We start from the raw sequence: 12,870 nt of genomic DNA, 5'->3' as shown, positions 1-12,870 counted from the left end.
GCAGTGAACGGCTCTACTCAGTGTTCATCAGATTAATTTTTTCCCCAGGGTGGATAATTTCTTGCAGTGTCTAATACAGATTTGATTTTGTGTTTTTGGAAAGTTCATTCCTTTGCGTTAAGGCTCCTTTGAGGATTATTTTCGTCAAGCACTGTTCTCCTTTTGACAGATTGTTGCCAACTCCTTCCTGGCGAACCCCACTACCTCGGCCCTGTTCGCCACCATCTTGGTGGAGTACCTCCTGGACCGCCTGCCGGAGATGGGCTCCAGCGTGGACGTCTCCAACCTGTACCTCAAGCTGTTCAAGTTGGTCTTCGGCTCAGTCTCCCTCTTTGCAGCGGAAAACGAGCAAATGTTGAAGGTAAAGCTCATTTAGAGCCAGGAGTACTTTGTGTGGGGGTGTTTTTTTTTGTTGTATTTTAAGTCCTGTTCTCACTTTTGACACGGAAACTGGAGTTGGTGTTTTTAGATTTGTAAGGTGCTCTTTGAGTTCATAAATATTTGGGCCAATAAAAGCCCCAACGTGAAGAACGTTTTACAGGTTTCTAAGCAGACCTCGATGCATCCATGGTTTAAAATGAAAGCTCAGAATGCCTCAGGTAGGCGGTGGGCTGTCATTAGTATTGCCACCACTACATTTTTTTTTTAATTCCAGTCTTTTTTTTCTGGATGACACAAATAAAATAGCACATCATTCTTATTTTTAAAATTGAGTGATGGAAAAAAACAAGGAAAAAATGTCCTTACCAACTTCTCTCATCCAAAGAGAAACAGGTGGCTTTTGTAACAGTTCTGACTCTGTCAGCCGTCTGTCTTCGGCGCTAACTTTGTGTCTTCGCTGTGTTCTGATTTTCCTTGGCAGTACGGGGAACATCTCATTCCGGGACCACTTGTTTCTTTTTCCTCTTTATGAATTCTAACTAATTTGTATTCCTTACGAGGACCGTTTTGGAGGGATGTGTCTCCTACGTGGTGAATGACTAATCCAGTATAATTTGATCTCCTTGGTTATTTGATTTTATCAAGTAGCTAAAAAAAAAACATCTTACCCGTGGTTACATGTCCCACTGAAAAGGCAGCAGATGGTGACACAAAAGCTTAATAAAAATTCACTTTCCACTTAAGGCAAAATAGTTTAATTCCTGTAGAAAGCTGAATATTAGCAGCATTTGTAGCTGAAGCGTGGTGTCTTCCCGCAGGGGAGTTCTGAAGATGCAAACAAGATCCTTTTTTTTTTCCCCTGGAGCAGCAATTGTACAGATGGTGACCAAGAGCACCAGCGATCTCTGCGTCTATGTGACCGCTTCCTCAGGCTTTCTCCGTTCTGTAGCAGTCACTTAGCAACAACCTGGACGTTAACTTTTGTGGTCCTCTGAAAGGAAAACACTTGCATTTTTCTAAGAACAAATACTTATAATCTGTGTCCACAGAATTTGGTGTCCTCAAAAAATTTAATTTTGGGGGCGCCTGGCCTGGGTGCCTCAGTTGGTTAAGCTTCAGACTTCAGCTCAGGTCAGATCTCACAGTTCATGAGTTCCATCCCTGCATTGGACTCTGTGCTGACAGCTGGGAGCCTGGAGCTGCTTCCAATTCATTCTGTGTGTGTCTCTCTCTCTTTCTGCCCTTCCTGCTCACACTCTGTCTCTGTCTCTCAAATATAAATAAATGTTAAAAAATTTTTAAAAAGAAAATTTTAATTTTTTCTGACGTTAGATACAGAACAACAACAAAATGAAGATAAAACCTGCTGGTAGGATACGTGCATACGTACATCGTGTCACGTGTGGTAACAAGTTGGGAATGATGTCAGTGGCCACACCAGCACTTCACATTCATTGTAGACATATCTGTAGACCGTTTCATATGCAGCCAGACCTGTCATGTGTTCAAACCAGTGTTTGGAATACAAAATAAAAAGCTAATCTGGCTTAAAATGGTAATTAAAGTGACATAAGCTAATAAAGTGCCTTTTTTTATTAAAGAAAATTTTCTTTCGATTAGGTCTTCTAAAACTTTCCAATCTCGGTGTTTGTGTCTCTTTCAAACTTCGTGTATATTCTATTTGATAATGAAGTTTCACTTTCTTTAGGTTACTTTCTGCATTTAGATTGTTCTAGGAAACGGGCATCTTCATCTTGTTTGATTATTTAGTCTTAAGAGGGAAGTGACCACATTGAGTTGCAGAGCAGAGCGGGCAGACCCTCTGGTCCCTGCACCCGAGTGTTGGGTTTTCAACATCGCGTATCTGCGCGGTAACATAGGAGCCTATTAGACGCTTCTTCCAAGGCCAATTGCTGCAGACCAATGTATTTCAAGACAAATTAATCTCAGCCAAATAAAGGTTGGAAAGCTCTTGCTTTGTTCTGCTTTTAGGAATGAATTCATCAGAATTCTCTTCTTTCCCTGTTTGTAGCGACCCTTCAGCATGAGTTCTGAGGGTTCAGCCCCTTCTCGTTTAGAGTGTGTTAACCTGCCTTTTCTCCCCCGCACAGCCCCACCTGCACAAGATCGTGAACAGCTCAATGGAACTTGCACAGACTGCCAAAGAGCCCTATAACTACTTCCTGCTGCTCCGGGCCCTGTTCCGCTCCATTGGGGGAGGTAGCCATGACCTCCTGTATCAGGAATTTTTGCCTCTCCTACCAAACCTCTTGCAAGGTCAGAGCAGTGATTTGTTGCCTCTTAGTCTTGGGTGCACGTATGGGTTTGGTTCCTGTGGTTGCGGGGTTCATTCATCCTCTGCATCCAGCGAAGGTCACGGTGAGGGGATTTATGTGCATGTCCCCTGCTAGAGGTGTGTGCGTGTCTGTGTATCCATGTCCGTTCCTGTGTCCCACTCTCTTTAAAGGTGGTAGGACTTTGAAGGGAGCCCTTCTGTTCAGGGATGGACCTTCCCCTCCCTACTCAGAGTTGAACAGGAATTGGAAGGTTTCCATCACCCTGGTTAGGACTTCATTGTATTTTTGTAGCATTTGGTAAGCAAATCTAGAAAGTGGTTTCTAATGGCTTAATAGTAATATCAGGGATCCCTTGTTTGAAAGAGAATCGGAATAAGGGAACAAGCACTTATGAAGCTGATTTATAAGTTTGTATTTTTACTTTGAGGTAAATTTGCATAACCAGAATCCTGTAATTCCAGTGTGATCAGAATGCTTTCAAGATACAGAGCTAAAGGGGATCCTTAAAGAGAAGCCATTTAGGGGTGCCTGGGTGGCTCAGTCGGTTAAGTGTCCGACTTCAGCTCAGGTCATGATCTCACGGCTTGTGGGTTCGAGCCCCACATCAGGCTCTGTGCTGACAGCTAGCTCAGGGCCTTGAGCCTGTTTCAGATCCTGTGTCTCCCTCTCCCTCTGACCCTCCCCTGCTCATGCTGTCTCTCTTTTTCAGAAGTAAATAAACATTTTTAAAGAGAAGCCATTTACAACAGACAGTACCCAGGAGGCATTGGGAAATAGCCATGTTGTCTATAACATGGCCATGAGTCCACCCCTGCAAGGTGGCCCATGATCCAGCTCCACCATCTGGGTTTCACGTCATCTCCAGTCATTCCCCAGCCTGAGTCCTCTGCTCTGAGGAGTCTCATTTCCTCCTCTGGAGGCTCATTTCTCCCCACCTAGTTTGTGCAAGTGGGTCCCCTCTGGGAACTTAACCTTCTCCTCCTCCTGCTTTGGACCCTGAATCCCCTGCTGCTACTTCGTGATGCCTTCCCTGATCTTTCTTTTCTCTGCACTCTCTCCGTCCTGCGCTGCCTGGGATGCAGCCACTGTTCTAGGCCTTTCTCTTTCTAGCTGGTCTCTGAGCACTCTGGGCAAGTCCTGATCTGACCTGTTTCGGTTAGGAAGAAGCTTGGCTTACCCTCAGGAAGAGTAGGGAGGTTGACTTTGTGAGAAGGACGATCTCCATTTGCAAGAAATGAAAGTGGATAAATCTATTTTACAGCAGAGACCTCAACTGTGGTCTGTTGTAAGCCTGAGAAAAGATGTGAAGTTGTAAACTTCAAGCTTGAGGTTAATGTACCTTCTTGGAGTCTGTGTCTCTGGATCGGGCTTGTTAAAAACATAACATGATTTTTGGGGGGGCGCCTGGGTGGCTTAGTCGGTTAAGCGTCCGACTTTCGCTTAGGTCATGATCTCGCGGTTTGTGGGTTCGAGCCCCGTGTTGGGCTCTGTGCTGACTGCCAGCTCAGAGCCTGGAGCCTGTTTCAGTCTGTGACTCCCTCTCTCTCTGACCCTCCCCTGCTCATGCTGTCTCTCTCTCTCTCCTAGAAATGAATAAAACATTAAAAAAAATAATAACATGATTTTTAAAAGATCAAGGTGTAATATTAGCTATTTCATTCAGAATCCTTAACATTAAATAATTGCATTAGAGCTTAAATTATAGTTGTGTGCAGCATGCTGTTGTTACTATGAACATGACAGACAGAGGGGTCATGGTTCTAGAATAGGTTTAGCTAATGTAGGTGAGTTGTAAAGCGTCTTCCTGTCATCATGTTGATGTCTGTAATAAAAGGTGGAACAGTTACTCTGTACGGTAACTCTGGCCCGTTTGGGGGTGACTTTCTTCTCTGATGCCCCCAAACCCCGTTTCTAGGCCTGAACATGCTGCAAAGTGGCCTGCACAAGCAGCACATGAAGGACCTGTTCGTGGAGCTGTGTCTCACGGTGCCTGTGCGGCTGAGCTCGCTCCTGCCCTACCTGCCCATGTTAATGGACCCCCTGGTGTCTGCCCTCAATGGCTCGCAGACGCTGGTCAGCCAGGGCCTGAGGACACTGGAGCTGTGCGTGGACAACTTGCAGCCCGATTTCCTGTACGACCATATTCAGCCGGTCCGCGCAGAACTCATGCAGGTAAGTGTGCATCCTCGCAGGGGCCAGGGGTCAGGCGCTCAGGGATCTGGTTTCCCTGGGGCCGTCAGGCTAGTTAGTGGTTTCCAGAAATGACGGGCCCCCAGTGAGCTGTCTGCACCCTGTGTTGGGCTCTCTGCAAGATGAAGTGGTGTAGTTTTCACCTTCTTTATAAGTCTCTTGGCATGCGAAAAGATGTGAAGAAATATGTCTTAAATGTACATATGTTTTGCAGCATTGCCCCTTTTTCAGATGGTTTTCATGGTGTCACATACTCATTAAGTTGATGACCTGTGAAGGCAGGTGTTATGGTTACTCTGTGCTGCCAGGAAGGGCGTTTCTTTGTCCACGAAAGACCTTGAGATATTGCAGTAAAGAGAAGCACACTCCTGAGAGAAGTGCAGGTGTCCACTTTGGGGTCAAGGGAAGTGAAGTAGATAATTGAGATCGTTTTGAAAACATTTTCTTTTCATTAGAGTTTGTATGTCAAGTATTGGGTTTTTCCTTCATGTTTTGTTGTTACGGATTTATGAGTAGTCAGTAATTGTTAGAAGTTGAGGCTGCCTGTCAATCATCTGCCTCTTTGCTTTGGAGTATTTGACCCCAGCTAGAGGTCAGAGTGCCAACTTTATATGATGGAGACTCCGTAACCCTAGAAGACAGGAGTCCACATTGGAAACTGCAGCGTGCACTTGAAGCTGGGTTTGGGGCACTTTCCTTACCAGTCCTGAAATATGGACCCTGTGCACCATCTGCGTGGGAGAGGATGGTCCTGGAGGTTGGGTCAGGGCCTCCAGGTCCACTCTCCCAGCTGTCCTTTAGAGGACTGATGGAGACCCTGCCTCAAGAGAGAACAGCACTGTTGGTTCTGGAAGACAGACCCAGGGCCTGACCCAGGTGTGGGTGAGCACCATGTGGGAGGAGGAGGTGGGCTGGGCTTATGGGCCCCTTGTTATTCCATGAGGCAGACAGCCCTAGGGAGAGACGGGCGAGGCTCCTTCTTGCTTTTGGAGACGCAGAAATACACTAGACAAGTGTCATAGTCTGTCTCTCTGTGGTCCCATCAACCAGCACTTGATCCCAATGCCACCCCCTCCCAGGGGGTTAAACAGAAATTCCCTTTCCTGAGGGTACATGGGGAGTAGTTGGACTGGGTAGAGGGGTGGAGATGGGGGCTTAGCACCTCTCAACAGGGGTTCATGACGGACAGGCATTTGTGGACTTTTAGAAATGTAAGAGAAATTGAAATTCTGTTTTAAAGAAAAGTTCCAAGATTTTATGTTGCCTATTGCTAGACGCTGATATCTAGTATTGTTATGGAAAGTGATTTAATAAACTTAAATCCACATAATTTTTTTTAAGCGTATTTAATTTTGAGAGGGAGACAGAGCATGCCTACGTGTGCACATGAGCTGGAGAGGGCAGAGAGAGAGAGAGTGTGAGAAAGAGAGACCGAGAAGCCCAAGCAGGTTCCTTGCTGTCAGTGCAGAGCCCAACAAGGGGCTCGAACTCACGAACCGTGAGATCATGTCCTGAGCCAAAATCAGGAGTCAGACATTTAACCGACTGAGCCACCCAGGTGCCCCTAGACAGACATAGTAATTTTGAGGACTTAAGATAGTTTAGGTGAAAGAACGTGGGAAGATTGACAAAAGTTTTTTTGAAACAGTTGAGTGTGTGTGGTCCTTATAGGCTGATAACAAGGTGCATATGCTTGTTATCTGTTCCCATAATGGAGGGCCTGTCATGATCTGTTTTTGCCCTTTACCATCTGACGTGAGGTTTGAAATGTGTAAGATCGTTTATATATCCTATTTGCAGGAATTTATCTTGTTTATAAGTTATAAAGCCTAATAATTGAAGTAAAAACCTGAGAACCCACTATCAAATCCAGGACAAGAACTTTAACAGTAAAGAGCATTTCCCTCCATGCTTCTTCGGATCCCATTTTGTATATATGCTTAGATGATATATTGCTTAGTTTTCTTGCTTTTGAGCTCTGCGATATTTATCGTATGCTACTGCTTGTGTTTCCCAAGCACAGAAGAACATTTATGTTTGTATCTGCATTTTCTTTTAAAGACAGAGTTTTTCCGGAAGGATACATAAGACTAATAACATTGGCTTCTCCCAGTAAGGGGAAATGTGCGTCTAGGGAACAGAGATGGGAGGAAGAATTTTTGCTGTATGGTCTTCTATAACTTGTGAATTTTGACTTGTGAACCATGGGAATGCATTGCCTTGCAAGGATTTTAATCAAAGTTCTTGGGTTTCAGGCTTTATGGCGCACTTTACGCAATCCTGCTGATAGCATTTCTCACGTGGCCTATCGTGTACTTGGTAAGTTTGGTGGCAGTAACAGGAAGATGTTGAAGGAGTCCCAGAAGCTGCACTATGTTGTGACTGAGGTTCAAGGCCCTAGTATCACAGTGGAATTTTCCGATTGTAAAGCATCTCTTCAGCTCCCAATGGAGAAGGTAAATTTGGAAGTCTGCAGGAGCTTCTCAAAGATACTATACATTTCATTTTAAGAAAGCGAATTTCTGTTTGAAAATATGTAAATAAAATATGTACTTTCTTGGGAGGGAATTTCTTTTTTACAATTTGGTTTCTAAGTCACCTCTGTACCCAACGTGGGGCTCTACCTCACAGCCCTGAGATCGAGTCACACACTCTGCGCACTGAGCCAGCCCGGTGCCCTTTGGGAGGAAATTTCTAGCTCAAGGGACAAAATGTTTTGGGGGAGCAGCTTGGGCAGCGAGGGGGCTTTCCTAACACCAGGAGGCCAGTTGGGGTGTACTTCCCCAAGAACTCTGGACCCTTGAGCAGTTTCCTCCTTTCTGATGGAGCAGGAGACGAGGATGCCCAGCCCATCCTTTCATTGAACTTGGTCTGTCCCATATGTGTCACTCCTGAGCACCTACTGCCCCCTTCTCTGTCCAGACGTAGCATCTGCTTGCTCTCCTGGCCCCTGAGCCCTCTGCGGACAGCTCTGTGGCCTCTCTCTGCCACGTAGAACTCCTGTCTCATTGGGGGAAAACGGGCAGTGTGCCCAGCTTCTTGCCAGAGTGTCCACTCTGCTACTCTCACTGTTCCCCTGTCACCTCATTGAGCCCCCCTGGTCCTTTGTCCCGTGCATGTTGGTTCACTTGATCATGATATACATTGTTGAGGTTGACTTTCCCCCTCGTAGAGCCAGCCGCCTTCCAGCTTTGTGTTATAACTTTTGTTACCATGTCTTTTCAGAATGTTTATCTAGTCATTACATACTGGGTGTTTTTTTTAATTTATTTATTTTTGAGAGAGAGCTTGCAAGTGGGGGAGGGGCAGAGAGAGGAGGACAGGGAATCTGAGGTGGGCTCCACAAGCCTGATGTGGGGCTCGAACTCACATATTAAACTGAGATCATAACCTGAGCCGAAGTCAGACACTCGCCTGACTGAGCCACCCAGGCGCCCTGTACCAGCTATTTTTTTTTAAAGGGTGTTAGAGTAGGCCTTTGCGTGCATCTGAGTCACCCTGCCGTTTCAGTAAGCCAGATGCCACCTGGATTCCTGAACTCCTTGCAGATCTGGTTTTAGGCCAGCATTCCATGGCCTGGAGCCACTCAAAGCCCTCCCTTTGCTCAGGGCTATGTGTCCTGTTTGTGTCATAGCATAGGTCTCTGCCTTTTCACTTCTCTGTATATAAAGCTTACCCACGTAGTGAGTTCTGTGATTTTTTTTTTTTAAATCAGGCTTTATTAAACATCTGGGAGGAACGATGCCTATCGTGAATAAATGTCCCTCTGAGGTTCTCTTCCATCATCCTCTCTGTTTCTTGTCCCCCCCACTTCTCAAGCACATGCATTGTCCCAGACCCTCTCCCAGCCCATAGATGGGTGTCCTCTCCAGACCTTAGGGAGAGACACAACCCCAGCTTCTCGCCCAAACCTTAATAAAAATATTTGCCAAATAAAAACTAGTTTCCTCCTAAGAACACAGCTAAAATGCTGTCTTTACATTCCAAGTTTCTGTAGTGAACATCCTGTGTCTGTAGCATGTTCACACAGTTCAGGTAATTTCTTAACCCAGGACTGTTGGCTTCAGCCTTGTCAGTGGCATGGTTACTAGTCGTGAAAACTAAGGTCTCTGACTTTCATTGACCTCTGCATAGACTAAGCAGAACAGGAAAATCTCTTTAGACATAATTTCTCCCCCAGAGAAGAAACCAAGTTTTGAAATAGGCTCCCGCATCTTCCTGGACTTCCCCACAGACGTTGGGTGTGTGAGGGGCCGGCCTCCTTGGAGGTGGTGGCCAAGGGCACACAGCACCCCACACAGCTGGAGGGGCTGCCAGGGCCAAGGAGATGAGCTCATGGCCAAGACAAGGGCTAGCGAATTCCCGCTAAAATAATCCTGCCTGTGGCACATGTTACAATGCTCTATTCCTTTGGCAGCCAGTTGGCTCAAAGTTTACATTGATTCTTACCACTTTTGAAATAGTCCCCACATGATTTGTTACCTGTTGGCGACCAGGGTGGAGCAGTGGAAGGAGGGACGGTGCTGCAGTGCCCCCGGGCTCGGGCATGACAGCGAGGACCTGTCATGCTCTTTGTGACCGTGTGTGAGTGTGCAGGGCAGGGCTGCTGTCCCTGTCGGCCCCCTCTGCTTCCTTATACACAGCCTAGATGAGTCTTTCATCTTTAACACCCATCACTTCTTCCACTTAACAGGATTTACAGCTATAGAATTGTCAGTAAGGCTAATCTCTTAGCTGTTAAAGACTTCTCGTGATTTTTTTGTTTGTTTGTTTGTGATTATGCTTCCCCCGCCTTCCTGGTCAGCCTAATTGAACAGGATAAAATGTATATGTAGCTGTGTAGGTTTTCTGAAGAAATAAAGCTCTTTTACCTTCTAAAGAGAGGATTTTGTAGTCCTGTAATTTCTGCATAAACTATGATTGTTGTGTTTCTTTGCTGTAGGCCATCGAAACCGCTCTGGACTGCCTGAAGAGTGCCAACACCGAGCCCTACTACCGGAGGCAGGCATGGGAGGTGATCAGGTGTTTCCTTGTAGCAATGATGAGTCTAGAAGACAATAAGCACGCCCTCTACCAGCTTCTCGCACACCCTAAGTATGTTGGGGACGTGGTTCTCTGTGGGTGGTGCGTCTTCCGTCAGGATGTAGGGTGGAGAGCGCCTCCTAGGGTCTCCGTGGTGCTAGGACTTTGCTCCGTCAGGTCGGGAAATCGGCCTGTGATCTGACTCGTGATGCTTCTCTGGGCTTTTAGAGAAAATGAAGAGGAGAAACTGGGTGCTTGAGGATTTGAATTTACCACAAATTCAGAGTCTCTCTGATTGTTGCCTCCTGAAGTCGTCAGCTTCAGGAAGTAAGGGTCTTGTCCTTTTCTGACCTGTTATGTACCATTATATCCATAGCGCCAGAGATGTGATAGACATTCAGTGGATCTTTTGCTTTTCTGGTCCATGGTGACCCTTCATTCCCCAAATGCTTGTCATGTGGTATTTATGTTTTGTTCTAATCAGTTAAGGCTATGGCCCTTAGGTGGTGGTGTTTTGTGATCAGGTGTCTGAGTTATCTTTCTGTGTTACATATTTTAGGGAAGGGACTTCTGCTCTGTATTTACATGTTTCTCAGAGCATCGGTGATGGGTGGTCCATGTGCGGTCAGTGAGGCCCCTAGCCAGGTCCGATTCAGTTCCCATGGTGATTTTTTTTTTTCTTTTCCTTTCTTTTCTTTCTTTTTTTTTTTTAATGTTTATTTTTCAGAGAGAGAAAGGCAGAGTGCTAGTGGGGAAGGGGCAGAGAGCGAGGGAGACACAGAATCTTAAGCAGGCTCCAGGCTCTGAGCTGTCAGCATAGAACTCAGTGCAGGGCACAAACCCATGAACCATGAGATCATGACCTGAGCTGAAGTTGGATGCTTAAGACTGAGCTACCCAGGCACCTTGGCAGGGTGTTTGTTCAATCTATAATAAGTATATACCTTCAAGAATTTTAATTTGTATTTGATTGTTAATGGGTTCCTTTCTATCTTTTTTTTTAATGTTTATTTTTGAGAGCGAGAGAGTGTGCGCGCATGCACGCAAGTGGGGGAGCAGCAGAGAGAGAGGGAGACACAGAATCTGAAATAGGCTTCATGCTCTGAGCTGTCAGCACAGAGCCCAGTGCAGGTCTTGAACTTTGAATGGCAAGATCATGACCTAGGCCACAGTCGGTCACTTAACTGACTGAGCCACCCAGGCACCCCAAATGATTGATTGGTTTATTTCTTAGAATTTGGCTTACTTAGTTATAAAAGACTGAAGTCAAACATACACTTCCTTTAAAAACCTATCAAGATACTAAGTCTGTTGCCACGTTGTGATTTTGCTCTGATTCCTCCTGTGTGCTCATATTAGGTAGAACACACTTGATATCTCTTGAACTGCTGGTTATAGTGGTGAAATCCATCCTGTTGCTAGAATTCATTCCAGGTGTTGCTAGAATTAGAGCAGAGAAATGAATGCACTTGGGCCTGTCTGAATAAGAGGAAGGTTGGCAGGTTGAAAATCAAATTAAAAAAAGTGCTGGTGACATCATCAGGTCAGGACTTGGGTGTTGTGATGATGGATCCAATTTTGTCTTTTAGCTTTACAGAAAAGACCATCCCTAATGTCATCATATCACATCGCTACAAAGCACAGGACACTCCAGCTCGGAAGACGTTTGAACAGGCCCTGACTGGGGCATTCATGTCTGCTGTCATCAAGGATCTCCGGCCCAGCGCACTGCCCTTTGTCGCCAGCTTGATCCGCCACTACACGATGGTGGCAGTTGCCCAGCAGTGCGGTGAGTGGGGCAGCACAAGTGCTCATGTGACTTCCCTGGGCTGCTTCCCAAGCTCCACCAGGACATCGTAGTGTTTCAGAGAAGCAGTTCGGCTGGTTGATTTTTGGCTTTTGTTTTTTAATCCCCACTTATTGCGGGATAATTGGTATTTCATTGATGGGTGCAGCATTAACTTAAAAATGGTGACCACGTTTCATTTGTAAAATGTGCCCATTTAATACTTTGACCCTTTGTTTTTCATGAAAATGGGGGCGGAATACTTTGGGGGCACTCTGCGTATTAAACAGTTTCTGGTCCCCCTTGTCGCCTGTCTCCTCTTGTGTTGTTTTCTGAGGCCCAGCCTCCCCTCTCTGCCCTCCAGCTGTCAGCCTGCTCCCCCAAGTCTCCATACTTGTCTCGGCTCCCTGCTACCCCTCCTCTGCTTTGAGGCCCTCAGGCTCTGGATGGGGATGGGCCACTTTTGTTTGTCTCTTTACTTCTCTTCCTAATCCATCCAGATGGTGCTTTTGCAGAAGGCAGTAAAAATGCCCTGACACTGTCAGTTACTAAGTTTCTGGACACTTACTCCCGGCTTCTGCAGCTCCTCCCAGACCAGCACTGGGCAGGTGTTCCCAAAGCTCCTCACTCTCCAGAGCGGCCAGGCAGCTTTCTCTGAACACCACAGAATATCTAGAACTTTCCCTCTTATATATCTCTCCTTGGCCTTCTTGGCCTGGATAGTCAGTGCTGTATGGTTTATCTTAGATCATTTCTCAGTGTCCCTATTAACTGTCTTTCCCAGGAGACCTGTAGGCTGCTTGATAATGCCTATCTTGCTGGGTGCCTCTAAGGCGTTAATTAATAGCAGATTATTTTCTGTGTGTCTTGAGTGTCAGGCCCAAGTTGCTTTTTAATTATTATTTGTATGTCAGGAAGTCCAGAGCATAGCCCATAGTCATTTCTTTGCTGTGTTCCTTGGTCTGTTCAGTGATTGTTAATTTTTTTTTTAATATTTTATTTTTGAGAGAGAGCGTGAGTTGGGGAGGGGCAGAGAGAGAGGGAGACCCAGAATCCAAAGCAGGCTCCAGGCTCTGAGCTGTCAGCACAGAGCCCGACACAGGGCTGAGCCAAAGTCGGATGCTTCACCGACTGAGCATCCAGGCATCCCTAATATTTTAAAACAAGGTACCTGATTGTGGTTATCATTTTAAA

At 45.9% G+C, this 12,870-nt stretch overlaps 1 protein-coding gene across 1 annotated transcript in view; it reads left to right on the top strand.

The window, feature by feature from the left end:
* The window catches only part of TRRAP (transformation/transcription domain associated protein), a 108,172-nt gene that overhangs the window by 21,693 nt on the left and 73,609 nt on the right, over positions 1 to 12,870 (top strand). The window contains 6 exon segments of the mRNA XM_077758829.1: positions 170 to 361; positions 2,493 to 2,658; positions 4,594 to 4,850; positions 7,124 to 7,324; positions 9,811 to 9,962; positions 11,480 to 11,679. Coding sequence (XP_077614955.1) covers positions 170 to 361; positions 2,493 to 2,658; positions 4,594 to 4,850; positions 7,124 to 7,324; positions 9,811 to 9,962; positions 11,480 to 11,679 — 1,168 coding nt within the window.

The sequence above is a fragment of the Crocuta crocuta genome, unplaced genomic scaffold, assembly GCF_008692635.1.
Source record: "Crocuta crocuta isolate KB4526 unplaced genomic scaffold, BGI_CrCroc_1.0 scaffold273, whole genome shotgun sequence".
NCBI classification, from domain to species: Eukaryota; Metazoa; Chordata; class Mammalia; order Carnivora; family Hyaenidae; genus Crocuta; species Crocuta crocuta.
The sequence above is the reverse complement of the archived record's forward strand: the minus strand, read 5'-3'. Positions and strand labels throughout refer to the sequence as shown.